Raw genomic sequence first — 26,322 nt, forward strand, 5'->3', positions numbered from 1 at the left:
TTCATTCATCTCTAATCACCTTGAGCTTTCAGTTTCAGATGTTAGCCTCAGTCAAAACCACAGTAACTTCATTTCAGACTCAATAAATCAACTCACATTCACCCAAAAGCTATAAACAAGTTGTATTTTTCAGTTCTGAAACAAACATTTTACTTATTTCCCAGTAAGAGTTCACTGACAAAAGCCTCTTTCTCATGATTGACAGACTGCACACCCGTAACATAGAAATTGTTAGAGCATGGTTGTTCTTACAAATCAGACTGATTTCATTGTGAATAGATTTTTGGTCACTCATATTTAAGAAGCCTTCAAGAAATTTTTATTTTCCCAATCTCAAAAAAATTTTACACTTTCCCCCTTCTTTAGATTCCTTTTCTGGAAGTAAATCATCTGATTTAATGTGCTTTGAATAAAGGATTCAAAGCAATTTATAAACTATATCTAGGCAGTTTTACTTAAAGCACAGAAAAAGTTTGTTTGTTTGTTTTTATATAATAATAATAATAAAAAGCTTTCTTAAAGTAACAACTGTTGTCACCAGTCTCTCTGGAATATCTTCTCTTAATGAGTTGATTCTAGGTGTCTTGCTTTCTGAAATAATTTAAACAGTGCAAGCAAATTTACACTGCAGTGTTAATATTTAGGCAGCCGCTTAAATGAATATTTCTGTAAATCATTATTTTTGTGGCAGTTGCACCTTGATCTAGGTCCCAGCTGAGTTTCAGCTTTTTAATGTAATAATGTTTCACAGGCATAATAAAAATTGCAGCACACTGAACCGTTTGCTCTCTTTTTCTGAGCTCACTCCGCAGTTCTTTCATTGCAGCAGGAAGTTTACCTTCGTAAAGATGATATAACTGATCTCCAGCAAAGAGCAGAAATTCAAAAGCTGTGCCTTCTAACACCAGTCAAGAAGCATTGTATGGATAGATGCAAAGCACAGAAACTGCCAGAGTCTTCAGCCTTTAGTGAGGCTTCATGTCAGCATATATACAGAAGACTCATTGTTCCAACAACTCTACAAAACAAGGGCCTAATGAAACCTCAGGAAGTGAAAGGGTTGAATAAATCCTTTAGGCAAACGATGTGCTGAGATGTATGCCTGTATTCAGATACCCCTTTTCCAAGAAAGGCTACTACATGTTAAAGGCATCTTAGAATTTTTGTCTTGACACTGAACATGAAATTTGAAGTATAGTTATTCATAATGTAAACTGCAGGACAACATTATTAGGCGTACCAAGATAACAATTTTATTTACCTTAAGTTTCATGAAATGCACATGTCAATCTAGCTCAACTCCATGCCTTTAACAGTCCTTCCTGCATGGGAACCCTTCCTATATGGAAACCCTTGAAGTAAATCAAGCTGAGTTTTCAAAGCACATTGTGCATGGTCCAGATATTCTTCCCTCTAGAAACCTCAAGTGTCCATGTTGAGAACCAATCTCCCACTACATCATTCTACTTCTGTCCTAAACATCACCAGGGCTAGAGTCACAAATAGGTCTGCATGTATAGTACTAATACTCTTCTTCAGTTTCCACTCATGCTCACCTCAAACTCTTTTCCGTTTTTGGGGATTTTCTGTATTAACCATCAGGTTAGTGTTATCTGTAGTATGTATTAACCATTGTATGATTTTCTGTAGCACCTATTACCAGTACTATGCATCATCTTTTTGCTTAAATTCTAGCATGTGTGAACCAAGAGTAACCATCCTTTCCGATACAGTAAGCTTTCTCCTAAAAACTGTGTTCAAGGGCCACAAGACAAATGACAAAGCTCTCTTGGGTACAAGGACAGGTAGCTGAGGAATAATGAGAAGGATAAAAATTCTGATCACTTCTGACGTGTCCACTCCTCTCTGAATGGGACTGCTCAGGCGGCTGAGACCCAAGAATGATCACTGCTGGTGTAGCAGTGGATTATCAAGTTAACATGTACTGAACAAGTAGACATTCTAAAGCAGCTTGAAGCAGCAACTACTACCTGTGGAACACAGGTTACATAGATCTCAATTTATTTGCACATAATGCTCAAAGTAAGGGGACTTCTTTGTTATCTGTCTACGTTAAAAGCCTATTTTGTTACTGGAGCTCTGTACCTCAATGTACAACAAAGAGTACATTTCCAGAAGTCAAAAAAGTACTTGCAATTGGAATAATAACTATTAGAAACTGGTATTTTAACCAACTGATTTTGCATTACTGTAAGTATAGCCAAGTAGATTCATCTGAAAGAGTAAAAGCTAGTCATTGCAACAACTACGTGGTAATTGTAATTAGAGCAAAGATCAGCTTGTTTATCACGATGAAGTAATAATGGGTTTTTCGTGGGTGCTGTAAGAGAATAGTGCAGATATATATTTTTAAAGATGCGTGACTGGAAAGAACAATAATTGCTCCTGAAAAAATTTGAGAAAAATATGCCTTCTTAAAAAAGGCAGTTTTCTACATCTTTAGAAATGAGCACTCCGTTGATACTTTCCCTTCACTAGTTAACCAATACAATATTTCCACATGAAAGCCAAAAATTCACTCAGGACAAATGGTTTAAACCATGTATAGAAGTTACTCACATTACATCTACACTAGTTATAGAGAAAGCTTAATATTCAGTTATCTTTAAATCCAGAAAAAATGTTAAAACTCTCTGATTGCATTGCCTCTTGTAAACATCCTACTGACTTAATTTTCTCAATAACTGTCTACTTTAACACAGATGTTCTTGTAACCCTGCCTTGCTAGAAAACTAGCAAGATAAAAGAGCAGTGGATAAATAAACAATATTCCTAATGTCTATAGTAATTAAGCACTGCAATTACTGCAGAAAGTACACCATCTCCTTTTAGCCCACCTCCTAGATAAACGTTCCATTAGAAATGATAGCTCTTGCTGTTTTCTTTTAAGTAGCCTTCTAAACACTTTAATGGCTGTGAAATCTAATTAAAAATACAGAAGGGAGTGAGGTGGGGCTTTTGTTGTTGGTGGTTGGGAGTGGGTGGGGGTGGTGTTTTTTAAAAACTTGTATTACCTAATCTGAATTGCTTGAAGGCCAAGCTTTTTTGAATGAAATGTCATTAAAAATCCAGTTCAAATTGCACTGATGTTTTAATGCACTAGGTGGCATAATGATATTCACATTAGAGCAAATTAAATGCTTCACCACTACACACATACATAGCTGAATAATAGAAGCAGCCCTTTTTGTCAGATAAGAAATGGTAATTTTGTAACAACAGAAACACTAGTATTGATAATCCTCCTTTTTGCTCTTTGCAAGAGGACTTCAAATTTTAGAAGAATAAAATCATTGTTATTTAAAGACAATATTAAAACCCAGTGTGGTGTTCACATCAAAATACTGGTCTTCTCATTTGGTACACTTTCCATCGATTCGCTATGATCAGAACATGATGTTTCTTCTAAATACGTGTACAAGAATGGTGCAAAATAGTAAAATTTTCTTGCATGCTATCCTACCTCATCTCTATATACTGGCAAACCTGGACCCTCACCAGCTGAAAGATATTTACAGATGACATAGCATTGTACTGGCCTGTGTTGTTCAAATTCCAGTAGCACTTGGAGGGAAATTTACTTCATTTAGAGAAAAGTTCTTTGTTTCTTTTGATGTATGAAATATCCCATTCTCCCTCTAAGGAACCCAGACATGTACTGGACCAACATAACATATGGATACTAAGGAACACAATTTTAGGAAAAAAAAAAAAAAAAAAAAAAAAAAAAGTTGACAAAGTGATATCCAAATAGTCCTGCTATAAACCTTTACCAGTTCAGTCATATGAGTGGGATTAAAGTCCAGACCCTCACGTTCACAAAGATGTTTTAAGGACTGAATGCCCAGGTAAAAGTGAACTACTGAAATCACCAGTAAGGATTTCCATTAAAAAATCCTTTACACACTACTTCATTCCTGATTGTGACAAAGTTTACCCTGAGCAACTTTGCTTGTGGACAACATTAGAGCATATCAAAGACATCCAGGCTTGAGAGTTATCACTTTTTCTAGGACTCATTTCACCAGTTTTGATATGGGCCACATTAAATGCATGTTGACACTGCCAGGAATTGGACCAGGTGAGTTTAATCAATCTTTTCCATCTCTAACTCTATTAATTCCACTATTATTTTGGACATAATGAAAGACCCTTTTAGACTGATTCTGGTGTCAGTCTGAACTAGCATTATGTCAAAAAAAATTTAAGTCATCTTCATTTACTGTAAGCTCAGAGACTTGCGTTTTGCTGCAGATGTTCTGCCATAGTTTGCTTGAATTCTCGCACTAAATTACAAGATACGTCAATGTAAAGTGGCAGTGAAATCATTTATCATTAACTTGAAGAGGCAATTATTCAGCTTTGGAAGATGACTGTTACATGAAACGCAGAAGGATGAGATCATGATTTAGTGACCAGGAGAAGTGTTCATTTTCCAAAACAGCAATATATAACAAGGGTGAGAAAGGAATAAAGTATAAGCAGTTGATACAATTTTATATGGATAATGTTTTGATGTTCTCCCTCCCGGTTAAAATTGGCTTTTATGAGACGTGTTGCTGATTAGCAGGCTTTTTTTATTGGCTGACTTCTATATCTGTCCCACTTCTTTCTGTGAAATCAAAACTCCCGCAAGTTAGCTCAGTACCACAAGCAGCTGACCTACCTGAGTGTCAGAAAAAGGATTAAAATTGGTATGAAGCTTAGAGTCCAGAAATGATTATTTCCACAGGTGTTTGGCATGGCTTGTTTTGTTTGGTTGGTTTGGTTTCCTTTGTTTTTGACATAGTCGCTAACATATTTGGCTGCTTTATGAAATTATCTTCTCTTAGAAGGCTTTTTTTGTGTAAACAGCTGAATAGGATAATGTTATTGCTGGGACTAATTTTGTAAAGACTGAAGATGTGTTTGGTACAGAAAAAGTGAGCATAGAATGAAGCACTGTATCAAATGCCACAAAGTTACCAACTTCTAGAAGAGATTAAAGATGGAACTTCTTTTTATGATGCAGTCAGTAAAAAATGCTGAAATGCCTACCTTTTCCAGCTGGTGCATCCCTTCCTCTATGGAACAAATGGATGCCAATGTTCTCAGTGTCTGGGGATAAAGGCACCTGAAACAATCCTGGCGACAGATCTTAAAGAGAGCAACTACACCTCCTTCCTGCAGGGGAAAAGCAAAAATCAGGAAAGCAGCACTGAATGTTTCTCTAGTATTTAATTGATATTTAATTGATATCATAGGGGGAGGGGTATAGTTCTTTAGTAATTTATCCAAATTAGCTATCATCAAAACACCAACAAAGAGGATGTTAAACTCACACAGAGAACTCAAGCTGATTAATGCTTATACACTTAATGATGAAAAAGTAATATAGCCTCAGTGGGAGGTGTACTTAAGTGACTGACTTTTACCAATTACAAGCACAATTTAAATTAAACTTGACATTCATGTGAAAATGACAAAGACTGGAGTAACATTTAATTGATAATTCAACCATATGCTATTAGTTTAAAACAGATTCGTTAGCAAATATTTCACATTCCTCTACGTTTCTGATACCCATGCCATATTTACCTATTGTTAGAATATGAAAGAGATCACGTGGCTGAAGAGCTACTGAAAATGTCAAAATAGGTGTCAAGTTCTATGAAGATAGATAATCCATATACTCATCATCTAGCATGTAGAACTTATGTTCTTACATCTTTTTCTTCAGATATGGCATATAATAAAAAATAATAAATGGAAAGATAAATTTCCATGATAAATGGAAAGATAAATATATACAATACATGCACTTCAAATTTTTTGATGGATTGTATTACCTAAAAATGTTATGCCATCAAGTAGACTACAGATGCAATATATGACATAAAAGCAAACACCGTGAAGAAGAAAGCATTCAAAATGTTAATCACAGATGAAAGATCTTGGTCTAAAATATTCAGATTGCAAGACTGAAATAATTTTAATTGGAATCATGGACCAAGTGTAATATACACTCTTCAGTCTAAGACTGCTTAAGTAGCATCTATATAAAAATATCTTTCAGATCTACTGAAATATTTTTTCTCCTAACAGTTTGTTATTTGGAAACTCAACAGGTTGTGTTGACAAAATCTCCAGAATACAATGCAGAACCATTTCCATATTTTTATACTATCTCTGCTAGAATATAGTAGAGAATAATAGAGTAAACTAATCTGTTCGGTTTAACGAAAATAGATACCAATTTAAAATAAAATTAGAATTAGACAAAATTAACACCTATATTTTCAGGATAGAATTTTATATCTTTGCATGCATTTGTGTCATTTCTATGAAATCAGTGAAAATAGTAGTTTTAGTAAGGTTTGCTAAGAGTAAAATTATTTGTGGAATTGTAAGAAGTGCACATATATCTGAGTTATTTTATGTCTACTATTGTTATATTTAGCCTGCTGCACAAAGATATTTCTGAGCCATTAAAATAAATGACAGTACACCAACAAGAAAAACTGACATTTTCCCTTCCACAAAAGGATATCGGTATTTCACCCATGTAGTAATTAAACTATCTATAAATATATATATATATAGAAAAGACCGGGTACGGCGTTGTCCCCAAACCTGAGGCAATTAGGATTTCTTGAGTCTTTCTCTTAGATTGAAAGTCCTCACAGTTCAGCAGGATCAGAGAAGATCTGATTCTCTAGTTTGGTCATAATAAGCCGAAGTTTGTGGATGACACTAGTAAAGCTCAAGTGATGTTGGCACATTAGCTTCAAGCTTTCTTTATGACAAACGGGTGCCTTGCTTTTGCCTCTGATGGTCAGGAAGTGATTTATCACTGCATTTGTCAGGATGAGATCCAAACCGCTTATTTTGCGCACTGAATGTCATTACCAAGTTGTAAAATGTTGATCACAGGTAATGAATCTGGAGAGCTGTAACTGAAATAGGCAGGAAATACTGTGCCTGACTCTGTGGCTTGTCAAAAGCACCCAGCTGCCCTAAGCTTTACTGAAATCTCAGCATCCCCCAGAAATTATTCACCTTTATCTAATTTTGACCCCTGTGCCTTTTGCGAGGATGAAAGAACTACTCCATCTGATAGGAATAAATATATGTTGGTCGAATGGGTAAACAGTTCCATCCAAAGAAGCCTAACAGCACTGAGTTTTGCTTGCTTTGGAGATTAACTTGCAGTACACCTTTCCAAAAGCTCCCAATACATCTAAGCGTGCTTTTATTTATCCTTTGCAAACTTTTGGTTAAGAACTGGAATTCCCAAAGTAACACATTAAACATTGCTCTTGTGGCAATGCAAGTTTCTTTCAGGACAGGCTTCACATACTTTCTGCAATGGCAGGACAACTTGCTTTAATGCTTGATGACCCGTTTCTCTCCTATATTGGATTAGTAGGAATTCAATTTCCTGGAGACATCCCTGAGATGCAGTTCAGAAGGGCTAGCAGTAGATAACAAAATCACCTGAAATACAAGTATGTGAGGGAGGTCACGAGTATAAGAAGCCACACTGTGCATGGGTTGAGTGAATAAAGAGCAGAAAAAAGGCATCCAGCTCTAAGGAGTAGTATTTTGCAGGTCCAGCCTTACATGACTCAAAGTAAAGCAAATTCCCCTCACGCCTTTCCTTGGGATGGAGGACTTGTTAGTAGCTCTAAAGAAATCTTAATAAATACTTGCTAGAAATGAAACTGATATATAAATGATTTGCTGCACACCCCTATGGAACTCAAACAGTAAAACATTTAGGCTCAGCTACTCCAAAGAAAGGTGTGATAAACAGCTATGGCGTATTTGTTTTACTGCAAATAAATACTATCTGCATTTTTGCTTCTCTCTCTTTAGAGAGACTAGTAATATACTACCCAGTCCAATAAGGATAGCATTACACTTATTGATCGGTGAAATGGGTTTATTTACAAAGACTTTTTTTTTTCCTCCTGTATTACTATATGCCCTGGCATTTATTTTAACTCTGAAACTCTCATTTTTAAGTATTCTTCTGGTTGTCTTGAAGCTGAATTTAAAACCAGTCTACTTCAAGCAATGCTGATATTTTCTACAGGTGCTCAAATACACGCAAAATTTGCCCATGGAAGCTGTGGACTCCCCATCCCTGGAAGTGCTCAAGGCCAGGCCAGATGAGGCTTTGAGCAACCTGGTCTGGTGGGAGGTGTCCCACCATGGCAGGGGGTTGCAACTCGATGGCCTTTAAGGTCCCTAACAATCCAAGTCATTCTGTGTTTTTTGTTTTGTTTTTCTCCTTAATTTTTTAATTTATTTATTTATTTAAGATCTCCTTATGATCTCATAACATGAAGGTAAGAATTTTAACAACCAAGACAATAATTTGCCGGTTTTAAAATGAGAGATTCTGGGATCAAATTTCATAGACATAATACGATAAAGATTTTATGAATACACCCCTGTGATGGATACAGCCCTAGACAATGATCCAAGTTAGTCACATTGTTTTATGCTTATGTGTCAGGAGACATAAGAGAGAAGGATTTTTAGGAACATTTGTTTCCAAAGGCAGGAAATCGATCCACAGGCTGAAGCTTGATTAAAACAGGTTTTTGCAACTGGTAGTTGCTACAAATGCTGCACTGGCTCTTCCTCTCCTTGTTTTCTCTTTTTGCATTTAAAATCATCTAAACTGGTGGAGTTTCCATTATGCTGCCACCAGCACAGACACCAGATGCACATGACATAGTTTAAAACTCACATCGCATCATTGATTTTTCTTTCAGCTCAGAATTCAAGGATTTTTATTAACATTATTATTTATGATTCTTCTTTCTTCCTTCATTTCTTATGTTGTCCTTGCTACTACTCATTTGTGTCAGAAACCATCTTAGCCTTTAAACTTCACACGGAGAACAACTCGCTGGCTTGACAGTGTGAGACAACATGACTCTTCCACAGCAGATTAGTTACATGCTGAAAACAATAATGAACACCTATATTTTAACTTCGACTGCAAAGCTCAAAACAGTTTCCAGTGAGTCAAAGGATGCCTCCAGGTACAATAAAATTACAAGTGGTTTTTCAGCAGAGGATGTTAGAATTTCAAAGATTTTTTAAATTTTGGTAACTGTGTTGGCAGGGGGAGGGAAAGGAAGGAGGGAGATGACTGAAAACCTTACCAAGATGTAAAGCAAGAAACCAGTTCCAATTAGCTTTTCAAAATTAACATGGTTCTTGGTTTCATGTCCAAGATTTTGATGTACTATAGAAGCATAATTTATGGCTTAAGGCACAGAAGAACATACTAATACAGCAATTGACAAGATCACAGATTGTCACGGAGATTAACATTTCAAGTTTGCATGAATAGCTCTGTTGAGTTTTGCTTTCACTAAACAAATACTCAGCTTCTGTCTAGTTTTTTTGTTTGTTTGTTTGTTTTTTACAACAATAGCTCTTTAGGGAACTTCTGTATCTATGGGAGGTCTTGAGATCTTTGCAGATATTGAATCCATTCTCATCCTCTTAATAAGTGGGCATAGCATCAGGTTTTTGTTTGTTTTAAATTTTATAAATCACTCTGCACTTTAATTGTCATAACTACCTCTTCAAGTGATCAAGTGCAAAATTTTGGTCTGTTATGGTTCTTCTGCCACCTTGCTCGCTGATGCAGGTAACCAATGTCACACAGAAGGCGAAGGATGACGGTGAGTCCAGACAATTGCATTTCAGTGCATAGAGCAAACAGATGCACAGGATGGGTGACACAATCACCACTATAGTTTGGCAACCAAACACCACTTAAGGTTATTTGCATAAGGACATGCATTTCCTCACTTGGAAGCGATTTAGTGCATCCTGTGACATAACCATGTAATAATAATAATAAATTAAATTAGTGATTTATGGAAGGTCAGACTTCATTTCTGATAAATTGAACTGTCTGTAGAATTCTCATAATGATAAAAAGAAAATGACCAATTTTCTCCAATTTGTAAGGTCTGTACTTCCTCAATACTCAACATTTTAATGTTGTTTTTGGGTACCACTGAGTAGAGCTCAAATACCAACTCAGAAAAAAATAAACCTCTCATGCTGTTGCCAGGATCCACTACACATGAGTCTACCTCATTCAGAGCCTTAAGAACAGAGTAGTGTTTTTATGGTGCAAATGTCCATCTAAAGGCAGAGTAGAAAAAAAAAAAAAAAAGAAAAGAAAGAATTAGATGGTGCTATTTACCCTCATCTCCAAGCAAGACAAGTGGTTGGCACAACACTCCGCAAGCAGAACCTTGGGGAAAAAGATTCCTTCTATGCGTATATACTGGGGATTGGATTACCCCATCCTTGACCTCATAAAATGCCTTGCCTTTCTCACTTTTTCAAGATCCAAGTGTCCTCAAAGGTACAAACTCTGCACAGACTGACAGTATCATTGAACTTTGTAGAGCGATGGGTTTATACCCACAGTGAGCATCAACTGTTGAATGAGTAAGAGCATATGCTGCCAGAAGTAACCTACACTGCAATGACAGCCCTCTGTAAAAAGACTTAAGAAAGCTATGTCAGAAAGTCTTAAAAGGTTCCTGCTCCTTTGCTTGCCCACACAACTTTAGTCTAAATCTCTCATCTGTAATATTCAGATTTATCAGCATGAATTGGGCACTTGAAACTAATGAGAATTTCCTTCCATTTTGCTTGGTTTTGGGTGACTAAGTGAATGATGCCACCTCCTGCGCTGCAAAAGTGCATACACCTCAAGAGGGGAGAGAGAAAGGCAAGAAGAAATAAATAAATAAATAAATAAATAAATAAAGCAGCTTTCCAGTGCCTCAGAGGAGATTATCAAGATTACATAGCAAGGCCTCCTACAGTAGTACCTGAAAGGAGGAAACTCCTACAGCAGTACGTGAAAGGAGGAAAACTAGGATGGACATAAATTGAAACAAGAGAAGATCCAGATAGATGCTGTGAAATCTCTACATCAAGAACCATTAACTGACAGGAGACTTCTTGCCTGCTATCTTCTCTCTTTTACATGCCCAATTTATTTATAAAACAGCAAAAGAATAATTAAAAAGTTTCTCCGATTTAAGTTTTGTTGTTCTTTAACCTAGATTTTGTCAGTCTCCTGAAATACAGAATTCCATCTTGTCCTGTACATTTCAAAACTCACCACCACTAGTATGTTAAGTAAAATGATCCACTTGTATTACTATTTTTACTCCAAATTAATCCATACATTCCCCTTACCTTAGCTATGATACGGCAAAGGTGAGCACCTTCCTGGGTAAGGCTGAATAAACTAGTAATTGCTGACTCAGTGATGTACACACTATCCGACAAATCTATTTGTCTCAGAAGATTCTGTGTGATATAAGACAGTGAAACACAGTTACTTCCAATGAAAAACATGATTATTATATTTAAGACGAGATGGAGCAGAAAGTCTAGTCCATTTAATCCACACCATTTTCATTCTCACCCAGATAAACTGGGTGAAGAAGAACACGGGCAGGAGTCAGATCAATCATATTTTAACATAATTGCTATCACATTTAAATAGATGTAATCAAGAATAGCAATATTTCAAAATAAATATGATCAGAGTAAGGAAACAGGCATGTGTTTGAAACCTTTTAATAAAGAACTCTGCAGTTCAGTAAATTATTATTAGATTTGGCCTGGAATTGAACTAAAAATTTGGGAAGGCAACTAATTGTCTCAGTGCAGAAGCTAGATCACAATGTGACACAGGATTTTCACATTATTTATTAGCAATATTGCCTTACTCTTTCTAACACAACTTTCTAAGGCTCTATGATCATCAGTAGTCTTAGTTAAAAGGGAAAAGTGTCACTGATCAATAATAGGAATACTCAGAGAGAGATCATTTATTTCTCAAATATATGAAATAGGTTAAATATTTTATCTTTGTAAATAGTTATCTTGCTTTTGTATGTATGCCCTTGCAACTGAACAGATAAACACAGCTGCTAGAAGAACACAGCTTAATTTTATTCTCTGAAAGCACATAAGCATTAGAAGAAGAATTGTTAGAAAGAGAAAGGTAATCATTTACATATTTAATACAACTTTGAAAGAAATATCCCACATTTTACGCTATTATTGATACAAAGCTCAGATATCTTCCTTTTAAGACATTGTGTTCTTCCACCTTTAGCATCTCCCTTTAGAAAAATTCTTCTTTAAAAAGACATAACTTATCAGTTCACATTATTATATTAATCATTTTCATGAATATATCCTGACACATTGATTGGAACATAAAGCTGTTGAGTAAATAATCCTAGCCTCTCACTTAAACAGTCTGCTCCAGTGTGGCCAACTACCCACAGACAATGTGGTTATATAGCAGAAGTGAGTACACAGTGTGACTAGGTGGTTCAGAAAACTGCTCTTATGATGTTTTGGTTTTTATAGATGACCTCTCTCCCAAGTCGTCAGCCATAGGAATACAGATGGGATGGTGGAGAACCCTGCTCTCTTAAAATACATCGGGATTAGGGATCAGGATTTAATGTGTCATTAAGCGTCAAAGTGTTCAAACACAACAATTCAGAGTCTACAACTCAGCTTCAGATTAAAGGGAATAAGCATCAGAACAACCACCACCTACTCACTGAATTTGCAACATGCAGTTATTTATGCACTTAAATTCATATGATGCATTTCGTGTAGTTCTCATAAATCCTAACCAAAGTGCATTAGCATGTAGCTTGTTAGCTTGACTATAATTCTGCAAATATATTCCGGAGACTTGCAATTCTTAGCAGTGATCTTGTAAAACTATAGGGGATGTTTCTGAAAGAGCCGCAAAATTTTTGCTATCTTAAAGCATCAAATTACATTAGAATTTAAACAATACCATGCAGTGATTTTGCTTTAGTACAGTAATAAATACTGTTTAACTATTTCCTTTTTACCAAGCTGCTTATTTTCTTTTTTTTCCTGCTCAAAGTTTCAACATAACATCACCTCTAAGACATATACAAATGATTTGAGTGTAATTAGTTGGGTTTTCTTGGTTGTTGTTGTTTTTGAGGAAGCTGGTACAAAGGGATAGCTAATAAGATCTCAGGAAACTAGTTTAAGTCAAGACAGATTGGTTAGACTTACAGGTTATTACCTCAAGAATGCTCTAATGGAAAAGTTTTAGAGCACCTGTAACCTGAGCTTAATTACTCAGTGTGTTTATCTACATTTAATCACCACTGGAAATCACATATCATGCCTGCAATGCTTCTGGAAGGTTATACATACATACACAGGCTTTGCTCTCATTGGTCCTCACACTATAGATGAAGGAATTATTCAAAAACTAGTGGATGGTTATGAATTTGATTTTTTTTTTTTTTAATCCACCACATAAGGGCTTATTTTCTGTTTTGATGCAACAAGAATGTTGATAGTCACATACTGTACTTTATCACTACTTCCTAGAGTCTAAGATACATACTGGTTAAAATGTCTGGTGTAATAACATATATATGAACATCTTCTAGACATTTTAGCTTTTAATAAGAACTGTCAAGAGCAGGATAGATTTTTTTTGTTGTGGTGGTGGTGGTTTTTCATTTTTTTTTTTGTGATTTATGAAGAAAAGCAGCATCTCTAGGAAGTAATTATCAATGTTCTCCCTCGAGGTTCAACAATTTGATATCAAATTGTTATCAATTTCTTATCAATTGATATCAAGTGTTATCAATTGAAAATAAATAATAAATAAAAATATATATATTTTTTTAAAAAAAAAAAGACTCTGTAGACTAACCTGTGCCTCGTGCGTTAAAACCAGCTCTATCAACTGGCCAAAATACTGAGCAACAGTAGTGAGCGTTTCATTAACACAGGATTTCATGGACCTCAGCATCTCTTCATCCTCAGTTTGTACACACCTAAAAAGAATGGGAAAGGGAAGGAATGAAGGAAAACATGATCCAATACCCAGCGATTGTTTTAAGCTGACTGTCACAGGTGAGCTCTCTATGTTGTAACGGTACTTTAAAAACAGGGATATAACAAGGATTCAGTTGTTTGCATGAGTACACCATTTTTTTGTTATTAGCATCACACCAGAATATCAAAGCTTTGTCTGTACATGGTAAGCATAACACCAAAGGACAGCATTGGACAGTAATGACTGACACAGGCTGCACACCAAATTTCGCTGCAGATGCTCTGTGTTTATACCAGTGTAACTCTGCTGTTTTCCACTGATGCTTTTAGTTACAGTCGCTCTAGAATGCCTGCATTTCAGCTGCAGCTGTGTATATCTATATTTCCTGATGAGAAAAGTGCTTTTGATATTTTTTTTTGTCCTAGTTTAATGAAAGCAGGATAAGGGCACAAAATGAATGCATGTCCAGAATAATGACTAGAGATAATTTAATTTAAAGAGCAAATTCATAAGTAATTTAGGACTTCTATGAACAAAGAGGACACACAGCAAGTTTACAGAGTTGGTATAACTGTCCTGTAACCAATGATACTTGCCAACTGAAGAAACAAGATAAAGATGGAAAACATTACACAATTCAAATTGAATAACTATTGTTTCCACACACAAATACATTACTTTAAATTGTCAAAACATATTGCACCTCGGCAGGCCACTAAGGGAAGACACGGATTGGTGGATCAGTGCTTCCATCTACACTGTATGTTCTCTTCTATAGGTTGCTTGTCTTTCGCCTACCTATATTAACTTTTTTTCAAACAGAAAAGGAGGGAAAGGGTTGAGTGGAGACAGACACTACAGGACTGGGGATTTCATTAAATGTATGCGTCCCAAAGTAGAATATAAAAGTAAAGTTTGAGCTGTGTGAGTCTGACAAAAAATCAACAAAAAAATAAATATTCCTTTCTTACAATTAGATGATGTCTTTTTTATTTTTCAGTGTCAGCATCCCAGCATGCACAGAGCTAAGTAAACCAATAAGTGCAACTTAAAGGAATGCATATTTATGTGGTTTTGTGGGTTTGATTTACTAACGTGGGTATTCACACAGAGTTACATTTTGTATGACAATCTCATACTAAGTTTTTCACAGAAGCTGAAATCTTGGTTCCACAGAACTCAATGGGAGTTTTGTCACTGACAGAAACAGACTTCATCCCTTGATGTCTAAAAGCTCTGAAAACTCCTGTCTCACAGTGTTGCATTTATGCCATGCTCCTAGTACAACAGCAGATTCCATCTTTCATTAGGATACAGTTTAGATAAAAGCAGTTCACTTCACACACTGGAGGCTAACACTCAAAGCCTTTCAGAGCTGCAGTTCAAACTTTTGAAGATTTTCCTGGATTTGTACTTCCAATTACAAATTCTACATAATTCTACAAAAAGCAAAATGAATATTTCAAACAAAAAAAATTAAATTACCTTTCTGTAAATGCTGTAAATTCTGAACACTTGTCTATTAAAAGTTTTTCCAACTGCAAAGAGAGAAAAAGTTATTTTAAGTAACAATACATATTTGCTTTTTAAAAATAAATAATGCTTGTTCATGATAATTAGGTAAAAACCCTCCAAAACTGTATTATGTCAGATGGACACCCTTTTCCTACTTTTCTGAATAAAACAAGTAGAGATAAAAATTAAGTTTAAAATGTATCATTTTCTAAATCCTAAATGCAAAAGGAACTCGCAGATGGGGCATTTATTTATTTGAGTCTGGTGGTCACCGAAAACTAAATTTTTTCTCAGCATAATTTGTCGATATTATCAGCACTCAGAATCAGGCCTATGATAAAATAGGATCCATAACGAGTCAAGAATGCTTCCATAGACAAAAAGGAATTTAAACGCCTTCAGCAAGAGGTGTTGCGTGTAAGAATTTCTTACCAATTGTTTAAAGAAAGTTGCAGTTATTACAATTTTAAAAAATTAAACAAGACAGAAGACAAGTAAGACATTACTACCTGGTGCATTTCTTCTGAAGAACTTCTAGTAAATGTGTTGTACTCATTTATCATGGAACGTACATGACAATTGACTCTTACTGTCATGCTGTGGACTCTTTGCCATCTATTCTTCTCTAGTTTTTGAGCAATCCTGGTCAACTCTGTGCTTATGATCCAAGCTCTTTTTAACAGCAGCTGCAAGTTATTGCATGTGCTATACTGTGAGGAAAGGATGAGTTCATTTTGTTCATCCTTCTCAATGCTGATCGGTTTGGACTGGAGAATACACATGCATTCACAGTCTGTCATCAGCTTCAAATCTTCCATCCATCGCTGAACAGAGTCCACCTGAATTAAATGCATGCTAGATGGTAGAGAAAGAAGGAAGAATGAGGTGAAACAAACTGATCCTTAGAGAAATGATCAGCAATAAAATACTAGTATATCTATCAGGTTGCATTTGACTGACAACAAGTAACAGATTGAGCAAACAATCTGAACACAGAACCATGCTTTGCATTCTATTTCAAAGACAAGCTTTGTGTTTCTGATCACCTTTACACCACACACCATGCTACAAAATTCTTAGAGAAAAATAAGTAGAGAATAGAGATGACTAAGCAGAAGTTTAGATTGTAGTTTGGGGAGAAAACATATACCTTTCTGGGGAGAAAACAAATATCTTTTGCTTTTTTTTCAGACAAAGGACTACAGAAAACTTCCCGAGAAAGGATGTCAACTATATCAACTTTTCTGACATGTTATTCTTTAAATATATTATATTATGTTTATTCAAATGAAATACGTAAGTGATTTACTTTTCCTCACATCTTCATTTATTCAAAAGGAATCTTCCTGAACATTCAGTACACGAATTTGCAGATTATCTTTTATGTATTAAAATAAGGAAAGCAAAAAGTGTGATCATTCCTAATTAGCTTTCAAAAATCATATTCCAAACTGCATTTACTGATATCTGAAAACAAGTAGTAAGTTTCCATCTCACCTCCCATTACTAAAAAAAAAAATATTATGCCTAAAAAATAAAAACTGCCATAATGGGTCAGACCAAAAATCTGTCTAGCCCATTATCCTGCTCCCAACACAGCCATTAGCAGATGCATAAGGAAAGATTACAAGAGCTATGGCAGGAGCCGAGCAACCCCTCCTTCCCATCTTGTAGCAATTAGTGGTTCAGGAACTTCCTAAGCCAAAATACATGTCTGAGCAGGATGTTTTTACAATTCATGAAACAAAAGTAGCCATTAATCCCTTTTTGAACTCAGTTAAACTTTTGGCCTACACAGCATCTAGTGGCAGTGTCTCACAGTGTTTGATTGTTTTTGTATGAAAAAGTGTTTCTTATTGTTTTAAACTAACAGCCTGGGGATATTAACACAAGCTCTTTAGTTCTTGTAAGTTAACAAATGCTGAAGGATAGCTCCGCATTCACCTTCTTTGTGTAATTCTTTATTTTGTTTGCCCTACCATATCTCCCGAGTTCTCATTTTCAAGCTAGAGAAATTCAGTTTATCTAGTCTGTCACCATACAGAAGTGACTTCACACATCTGATCAGCTCCTTACCTTTCCCCATATTTTCTAAAACCATTGCTAGTTATTCTATGACCTTACAAGATGAGATGGCAAGAACAGCACACGATATCCAAAATTCAGGTACATCAGATTTATACACATGAATCACATTTTCTGTGAATTCTTGTTTTCCAAGAATTCCCAAAATTACATTTCTCTTTTAAGTGTTTCAAAAGAGCTGTTTCATTTTTTATCTTCCAGAAAGAAACTACTTTTTATTTAGAATCTTTATTTTTTTTTTACTATTGGAAAAGTTAGTTTTTCTGTATGTATGATCAAAGAGGTGGTTCTTGAGTTCCCTTCTGCTCCTAGCAGGCACTGTGTTCATTAACATTTAATTTGATGAGGCATTTTATATTTTAGTGACTCGGTATTGACAGACACTTCAGTGATTTTGAATTAATGTGAATGATTTTACATCAGCTGAAGTGGAGTCCACGCAAAATGCAACTACAACTGTTTTTCAGGTAGTTAACAAAGAAGTTGAACGATATTGGTTCAAGCATACAGACCTCACTGGTGTGATTTTGACCAGTTCTGTTTTATTAAGCACCAGTAGCTGGTTAACTTACAGAGACCTTCATGTTTATAGATAATTCCCTACCAGTTCGAATTTCTGGATTCAGTATGCCATGGCATATTGACAAAAAAGCAATTTATCTAGACTCTACATTAAAAGAGCAGCATTTCATGTAGAAATAGCAGTAAAAATAATTCAGTGCAAAATAAAAAGTCAAAAGAGTCTCCAGCATTTCTTAAAGTCATTCTATTTTAATTGAGGTTGTAAAACAGTTGATGAAGTTTTCAAGACCATTCAACTGAATTTGAGTACCTACCAATTTGAATACTCTGAATTCTAGTGTGCCTGCCAAAGAAAGTCTTTCTAAAATTGTGTTATTTTGACAAAACCATTTGGCATCACTGCCTGAAATCAGCTTAGAACAGCATGTTAAAAGACGTTGCTTCAAACACTCAGACCTTGTTCCATACAGACATTTCTACACTATGTAACACAGTGCTGACATCCTGGGGAAAGGCTTACTGAAAAAATCTCATCTTACATTTTTAAGACATACGTTGTATTCAAAGTTCTGTTACCAGCACTTCTTTGTCCATCTTTTTATCTAGAAAGTAGTTTGTTAACTAATGAATCACAGGATCTCTAGGATAGACCAAGCAACCCTATAGGTGCCAACCCTCCCTAAGTTATGTTGGTGCTACTTGAATACAAGAGTGAAGAAATAATAACCAGATCTTTTGTGTAAAACTTCCAGCTTGGGCCTTTCTACTACTTTTTTACTGACAGCCCATAGACTTTTTTTAAATTGCAAATGTTATAATGAAAAAGAGTTATGCCTCCATTTTAATACTGAATTTCAGTAAGTACTGAAGTTTCATGTTTTATAACTCTGAGGAAGCCTAAACTGATCAATCCACGTGAATAATTCCCATGGCCATTATATTTATAAAGAGTAAAGACTTCTGCTGTGTGGAATTATGTTTTTTTGAGGCTTCTTAGTCTTTTTATCCATTTTTACCTGTTATGACAGATTTATTACCAATCCTAATGATAGCATTTACTACAGCTTCCAGATAAGCCTACAGTGAATCAATGCCAAGTCTTACAACTGTGCTCAAATTTATTATTCTAATTAGCAGTAGGTAATTAATTGGCAACAAACAACTTCTTGAATGGATTTAGCCCCCTCTTTGAACATAATTCATCTCTAATTTTTTTCTAATTCATCTGTTCAAAATTATTCATAGGTACCCAATATACCCAGGGCCAGTGTCTACATTAATATAATAGACAGCAGAACTCAACTATCAGTGGAAGGATTTAATGAAGACTCTTAGAGAAGACTCTTATTTATCCTCAAGTTGCTTTATGCTATTAATTGCATAAAAGAGCCTTGTAGATCCATGATATATTTGCACTGATTTTAGCAAAATTTCATATAGCTGGAGTGACACAGAATAGCTTTGGGGCAGCTGATAGTCAGGTTCCTGATTTTCAAGTGAAAACTCTCGCTTTGCAGATCATTCCTAAAGAAGTCCATGAATATTTGACATTTGTAATTGATGTGGCAAGCTAAAGAATTAGCCAAATGATTCCCCTTGATTTGACTTTTTCTAGTATAACATCAGCAACCCAACTTCACTAGAACAAAAGTTGGGTTTAGTACGCATTATTTAAACATTCAGAAAACAGAAAAAAGCAAAGTCATTCCTAGTTTTTAAAATATATATATATAGTTAATAGGTAATTTTACAGTCGTATTTTAATTAGCCTCAACAATTAGTCATTCATTACAGTTATGGAAGTCTAAGAATTTCCCCAAATGAAGTCTCTAACTGATAATGTGAACTGTAGCCCTCAAAACATTACTCAAAACAAAAGAGTTTAAGGAAAGGTGTGCTGTAGTCAGCCAAATACCCTGCACTGTGTTCTAGAAAACCGAACTCGTAGCTTGCATTGATCACCTTTCCACCTCTGTTTAATTTAGGAGTAGGTTTAAACCACAAAGAAGTGCAGCAGAACTTAATGGAGGCATTACCACTAGGAGGTTCAGGAAGCAGGATGCCAATGAGCAGGATTATATGAGTAACAAAACCAGAATTACTCAAAGATCACAAATAAAATACAAATTTATCATGATAGTGATAATAAATTAACTGTTTTGTGGACCAAGGACACCACAACACCGCTGCTTTTTGTTTGTTTTGATAGCTGATACCCATGATCTTTTTCACCTGGCCAGATCTTTTTCACCAGCAATGGTCCCCTTGCCATTTACTGAAACTTCAATGCAACCAAATTCAGTTTGGCATCTGTGCTCTGGGATGGAGTTACTGAAACCACCGGCCTCCTTGAAGTCAGCACTGCTATAGTGAAAACATGTTAAAACCACAAACAGCTTGTGCCTTGATAGGCATCCATCCAATTTCTGCAGGGAGATTAAATGCAGACCAGTCTATGAAACTTCGAACTAAACTGTGGTCAGGCTGCTGCGTTCTGTGAAATCTTGTGCATTCACAACTATGGAAGAAATGTCTATAAGGAAAGTAAAAACACTATAAACACTTTTAATATATTAGGCATGGTGTATAAATTAACTATGGCTTCATCGCACCTAATTAAAAGGCCACATAAATCATTCAGTGTTAAGTGCTGCACGAATGTTCCTCTCAGATCTTAATGCTTTTCTGAGAAATCCTCACTGTAAGTTGTCCCCCTAAAAACGTCTGGAAATTTTATGCTACCCCAGAATTACTGGCACACTATAGAACATAAGGAAGACATGATATAAAGTCACAGCCTAGTTCAGCTTGCTGATTAGGTTATGTAAAATCTAGGTTAAACTTAACAAATGTTAATTTCCTTCACACAGAAGAAAATCTTCACTTTTCTTCACTTCCTACAGCTTAGGTAGGGCTGGGTCTTTTCCAGCCTCCATCAGCTGAAGGGATAGTCAGAAGGCAAAAGGACAAATTCAGCCTGGTTTGAGCAGCTGTCTCAACAAGCACTTAAGCCACTGAGTTTGCAGAATGTAAAGACAGCAATTAATGAGGGCAGGATTTCCTGACAGAATGGAGGGAAATGCTAAATAAAACCTGCTTTCAGCAGCTAAACGATAGTATAAGGCTACTGCTTGCAGGCAACGCTGGACAAACAGTATACCAATATTGTCACGATCACCAACGAAGTCAATATGTCTGTTCAATTTATATTTGCATAACGTGACTATTTGAAATGAAAGCTATTGCATTTGTGATGCTATTCTTGGATCAGCTCCAAGATGGTTTTTAGTATCCACAGAATGTCAGCGTGAGATAGACAGGATTTATAAATAAATTAGTAAAACAATCAGCTAACCAAGATTTGTGCAAGATATTCGTTCTTTTGTTCAGCATGCTACCTGATCATTTGTTCTACCCTGAGAAAGGGGATTCCCTTCCTTGCCCAGGCGAATTGTTCTCCAGTGGGCTGGTTGAAGTAGCCATTCCCTCCACCTGAGGTGAGGTCCTGAAATAAGAAACTATTCTCCACTGTGCAGACAAACCAGTGCTGAAGCGGCAAGATCCTACCAGTTCTGTTCTCAAATGACAGCCTGGATCTTGCAAAAACAAAGTTATAGTTTTTCGGGGGGAGGGGGAAGTATCTGAGCTGAGAGGTCTTTGGATAAAATGCCCGAATCCATGGCTTTGTACTGTATTTAGCCCAATATATGCCGAGGAGCATAGCCTGATGGAATATCACAAGGCGGCTCTACCCAAAACATTTCTGCAGGTGTTGACAGCAGCAAGTCTGACTGTGTGACTGAACTGTGTTGGTAATCTCAGAGGGATGTTGTCCTCCAAGTGCATTCACATTGTTATTGTACTCAGACCACTCGCTGTCTGAGTACAAAGTTCTAACTGCCACAGATAGCTCAGGGGGTTCCTGTGCTGTGCGGCAGGAGAGAAATGTCAACAAGTCCACCAGCAGGAGAGAAATGCTCGGGGAGTTCATCCTAGTGCACTGCTTCCTGATGCTCAGGCTACACTTGTAATCACAGAGGTCAGTGTTCTTCACAGCTTTTTAAGAACAATGTGCTCAGAGAGGAGTCCTTATAAACACCTAGCAGGGATGGAGAAATAGAAATAAAAGAGGGGGAGAGAAACAACACTGGAAATAATTTAGGGCCATAGACCATGGGAATGCTCAATCACAAGCAAGGACTAATTTGGAGACTAACATGAGAGCTCAGGAAAGTAGAGTCAGTGCCTCACTGAAGAGCTGAACATTTATTTTTTTCAAGTCTGCCTTAATTTGTAGTTTAATAACAAACAGTACCACTCACTGTGCTTTTTTCAAAGGAGTTATGACATGCATTATGAGCAGTACCATTAGCTTTTCACCTTTTGCTATTTACTCACTTAAGGTCCTAACCCTACTGATTAAATAAAGCCTGGATTACTTAATGAAGGAAGCAACAACCATTTTACAGGGAGTTATGAGATCAGTATCACTCAGGAGACTGCAGAAATTTGGGGACACTCAGTCATATCTATTGCACAGCAGCTCTTGCTAAAACTGTGATAAAAGGAGTAAGAAAAAAAGCAAAGCCAACACCAGGTATCCAGGAGTCATATTAGAACATTAGGTCTTCAACAGATGAGTTAAAAAGATGAAAACTAGCAACAGTGTCACAAATACAGGACAGAGATGACAAAAATTCTATAAGCAGTCTCATTCAAAGAAAGCCATTTTTAATCAAATCCAATATTTAAGCACATGCTTATATGTTTCTGTAGAAACCGAGGATTTGAAAGTTAGATCTTAGGTCATCAGAGCCCCTTGGCTGGCAATTTGACCCTAAATGGTTTAAAAAAAAATAAAAAAAAATCAATTCAATAGTTTATCGTGGGCTCAAAAGCGTTCTATTAAATGGTTATACTAGAATCTCACTGCTCTAATGGTTAGAAACTTCTTACTTCTGATCTGAATTTCTTAATAGTCATTTAATTCCCATTTGGTTTCATCTTTCATTTTAAGAAGTTATCTTCCAATGCATTTTGAGAAAAAAAAAAAAATATATATATATATATATATATATCTTTCTCAGCTTATTTTGCAAGAGTTTAAAAGGAAGATTCTTAGGTTCCTTTTGTCTCTTTTCGCTCCCCTTGCCCCAGACTCCCTGGTAGGTCTATAGCTGCTGCAGTTTTTTCTACTGCAAGACTTGATATCATTCCTGACATCAAATGAAGTCTCACAGTAACTTGCACAGTGGCATTAATACCCCCCTATCTCTACCAGAAATCTCTCTTCACTCTCTTCTCTTGAAAAAGATGGAAATTGTTGCAGATTTTCTTATTGAGTCCCTTAATGCAGAACCTTGAGATTTCAACTACTCGTCCTTTTTCTGTTATCCCTGGCCTCAAGATCATCTTTTTCCAGACAAAAGGCTGATGATCTGTGCTAGCAATACTCCAAAATTTAAGCTACAGCAAGTTGCGTCACTTGTGAAATGAAACAAATAAAAACAGGTATGAAGACCAATATTTGAAGTCTACTTCTCTCCTCTCAGAAATAACCTTGCAGCTACTCCTTCCCATTTTACCTTTTGCCTAATAGCTACTGCTTGCTGTATTTACAAGGAAATTGTCATGTACATAATCGCCTTTGTTAAAAGGGAAAACAGAAAATAAGGTTACCTTATGTTTGAATAAAAGAATATTCAGTACATTCTATCTTTGGCAGGTTCATGTTCTGGCATCCCATTTCCCTCTTAATCCCAAATCTTTAGGTAATCTCTGCCAGCATTTTTTTCCCTGAATTTCTCCTTTTTTCTGCTCCAGCAGCCTCTTGTTCTACCCTCCCTAACTCCATAGACACAAGACCGTTTTCCTAATTTCCACTTGGAGGCGCAGCAAAATTTTGCTAGCTAGTAGTTCAGCACCTTAAATAGTCATCTCCTGCCTCCTGAGGATTGAGTTGTGTTTTGCTTCTCTCAGGTATTTCAGTTTTCTTCCTACTCATTTAACAGTCAAAGCTAGATCGTTCCTGTCTGCACTGAAAGTTTAGTGTTCGTTCATCTGGAGTACCTTTTCTATTCTGCATTTAGTATCTACTCCTGACTAACTACATGAAGTAAGAAGTTCTTAGTTTTTTTAATTTGTGCTTATTGAATTTAGGTATTATTCAAATATATGAAATTGCTTTTCTGAACAAAATCTTCCTGAAAAAAAAAGTGTAACTAGCAGTATATACTGGATTAGAGTCCTGGGCTGCTAAATCACCTCTTAAAAGACTGTTTAGCAAAGCTAGACCTTCTGATTAGCTTCCCTACCTGGCCCAGCCTTATGCTCCAGACTGGGACACAACACCAATAACTGTGTATGTGTGCATGGCATACTCCCCTTCTGTGCACATTACCTCCCTCCCAAACAACAGATTATGTTTTAGGTTGTGATCTAATCTGAAGAGACCCATTTCACTCTTGCCTTTTGAACGTGCTTCAAAAATCTGAGTTTTTTCCTTTCCCTCATTCTGCTGATACCAATACTTTATATTTTCTGCTTACACATCCACTGCCCAGTTGCCAGACCCTTGAGCCAAGCAAATGCAGGAGACATTTGTAGTCCATTTGCTGTACACAGCCAGAGTTGTATTTTCTGATTTAGTTAAAGCTTATGTCACCCTCCAGCCACAATAAATTTACTTCGAGGAGCAGAGCAATCTAGTGAATAAACTGTTTGAGTAGAAATTGCAAAAGCTGGGCTCCACTCTGCTTTTCTACTGATATTCTGACCACTTCTGTCACCTTCTACCAAGGAGGTTTTTTTTGTTTTGTTTTGTTTTTTCCTGCCAGACTGTCTCTCTTTTGCTTAGCCTCTGAAGTAAGTAACATGGCCTTGCTTTTGCACTGAGTGCTGTGCACAGGATTCTGATCTTAGCTGGAGCTTCCAGGTGCTACCATAACACACAGAGAGGTAGGCAAAATCTAAGTTCTTCTCAAACCCGAGAGGAGTTCTGAAGGCTAAAAGGCAACAGGAGAAAGGAAACGAACCGTTATTTTTACCACCAAAAAGTGGCTTTTGAATGAAGGACGGCAGCTGAAGAGTGAAGAATGCCTGAGCTAGAACAGATTCATTAAAATCTAAAATCCAAAACGATCGGATTCCAAAACCTGAAAAAGACAGAGGTTCCAAAGGGTTCTTCAAAATGCTGAATGAAGTGAGGAAACAAGCACAGCCTGGTACCCTGGTGAAAGTAAAGATGAGCTGGTAAGGAGTCTTGCAGATTGCTCCTTCCTTGGAAGTAAATCATTAGTGAGGACTTTTCACCTTACTACTTTTCCCAGCAGCTCTGGTAATCTCAGATGTAGAAGAGGAGTAAGCAAGGGAGCAAATCTCTCTGACAAGAGCACCACTGCACAGGTGTCAATCTCCATCTTCAGAAGGGAGCAGGTGAAAAGAATTACATACCATGGAGGACAGAGACAGGTGGCTTTTACAGGGAGGGAGAGAATATTACAAAAGATGACAAAGAAAACAAAAAAAAAGATCTTTTTCTCCCCTTCTTGTGAGTAGGATGAAGCAGCATATCTATTTATTCCTCTTCATTTAGAGAGAGCAGGCTTTGGGTCACTGGCAGTGAATCTCAGGCAGAAATGAGCTATCCATGATTCATAAGGGTATGCAGAGGCTCCACATTCTGGAGTGCATTAAAAACAGAACAATGATGTTTTCCAGAAAAAAAAAAAAAAAAAAGATATTATTGCATAAAAGTCAATTATCCCTTCTTAATTATTTATTTAGTATTAATGAACTCTTATTAGCCACAAAAGGAACATGGGAAAGAGCTGACTGGGGAAAAAACCTAGTGAACGTGAACATGGGATTGCTGTTATTGTTTTGCAATAATCTATCCCAGATTCAGCAAATTATCCACTCACACCAAATATAAATAAATTAGTATTTAATGTGAGTACAGCATTCTGCATTAAAAACAAAGGGTAAGTGGAGCTAGATTATTGTCCTACTATAATGCTTTATGCTGCCTCATAGTGGAGCAAGGAAATTGGATGTGGAAATGTATCAGAAGCAAGGAAATACTCCATAATACAAAGTTTCCTGTAGTCACCAGTCCTGGCTAATTTTTTTTTCATGTAAATTACTGTGGTAACAGAATTTCCTCAAGTGGGAAATAAGTGTCTGATAAAAAAAATGTCTTATTCATTGAGTATTCTTTTACTTTCCCTTTGTCTGTTCCTACTATGAGAGTACAGCCTTCAGAGGAAGGAAAAAAG

General features: G+C 36.3%; 1 protein-coding gene across 5 annotated transcripts in view; it reads right to left on the reverse strand.

Moving 5' to 3' along the window:
- The window catches only part of INSC (INSC spindle orientation adaptor protein), a 128,152-nt gene that overhangs the window by 44,573 nt on the left and 57,257 nt on the right, over positions 1 to 26,322 (reverse strand). For all 5 annotated transcript variants that reach the window (XM_035328675.1, XM_035328674.1, XM_035328677.1 and 2 more), the window contains 5 exons: positions 15,949 to 16,294; positions 15,410 to 15,462; positions 13,799 to 13,922; positions 11,257 to 11,370; positions 5,059 to 5,184 (listed from right to left, as the gene is read on the reverse strand). In XM_035328675.1, the coding sequence (XP_035184566.1) occupies positions 5,059 to 5,184; positions 11,257 to 11,370; positions 13,799 to 13,922; positions 15,410 to 15,462; positions 15,949 to 16,294 (763 nt within the window). The remainder of the gene's footprint in view (positions 1 to 5,058; positions 5,185 to 11,256; positions 11,371 to 13,798; positions 13,923 to 15,409; positions 15,463 to 15,948; positions 16,295 to 26,322) is intronic.

Source organism: Oxyura jamaicensis, chromosome 5 (genome assembly GCF_011077185.1).
Source record: "Oxyura jamaicensis isolate SHBP4307 breed ruddy duck chromosome 5, BPBGC_Ojam_1.0, whole genome shotgun sequence".
NCBI lineage: Eukaryota > Metazoa > Chordata > Aves > Anseriformes > Anatidae > Oxyura > Oxyura jamaicensis.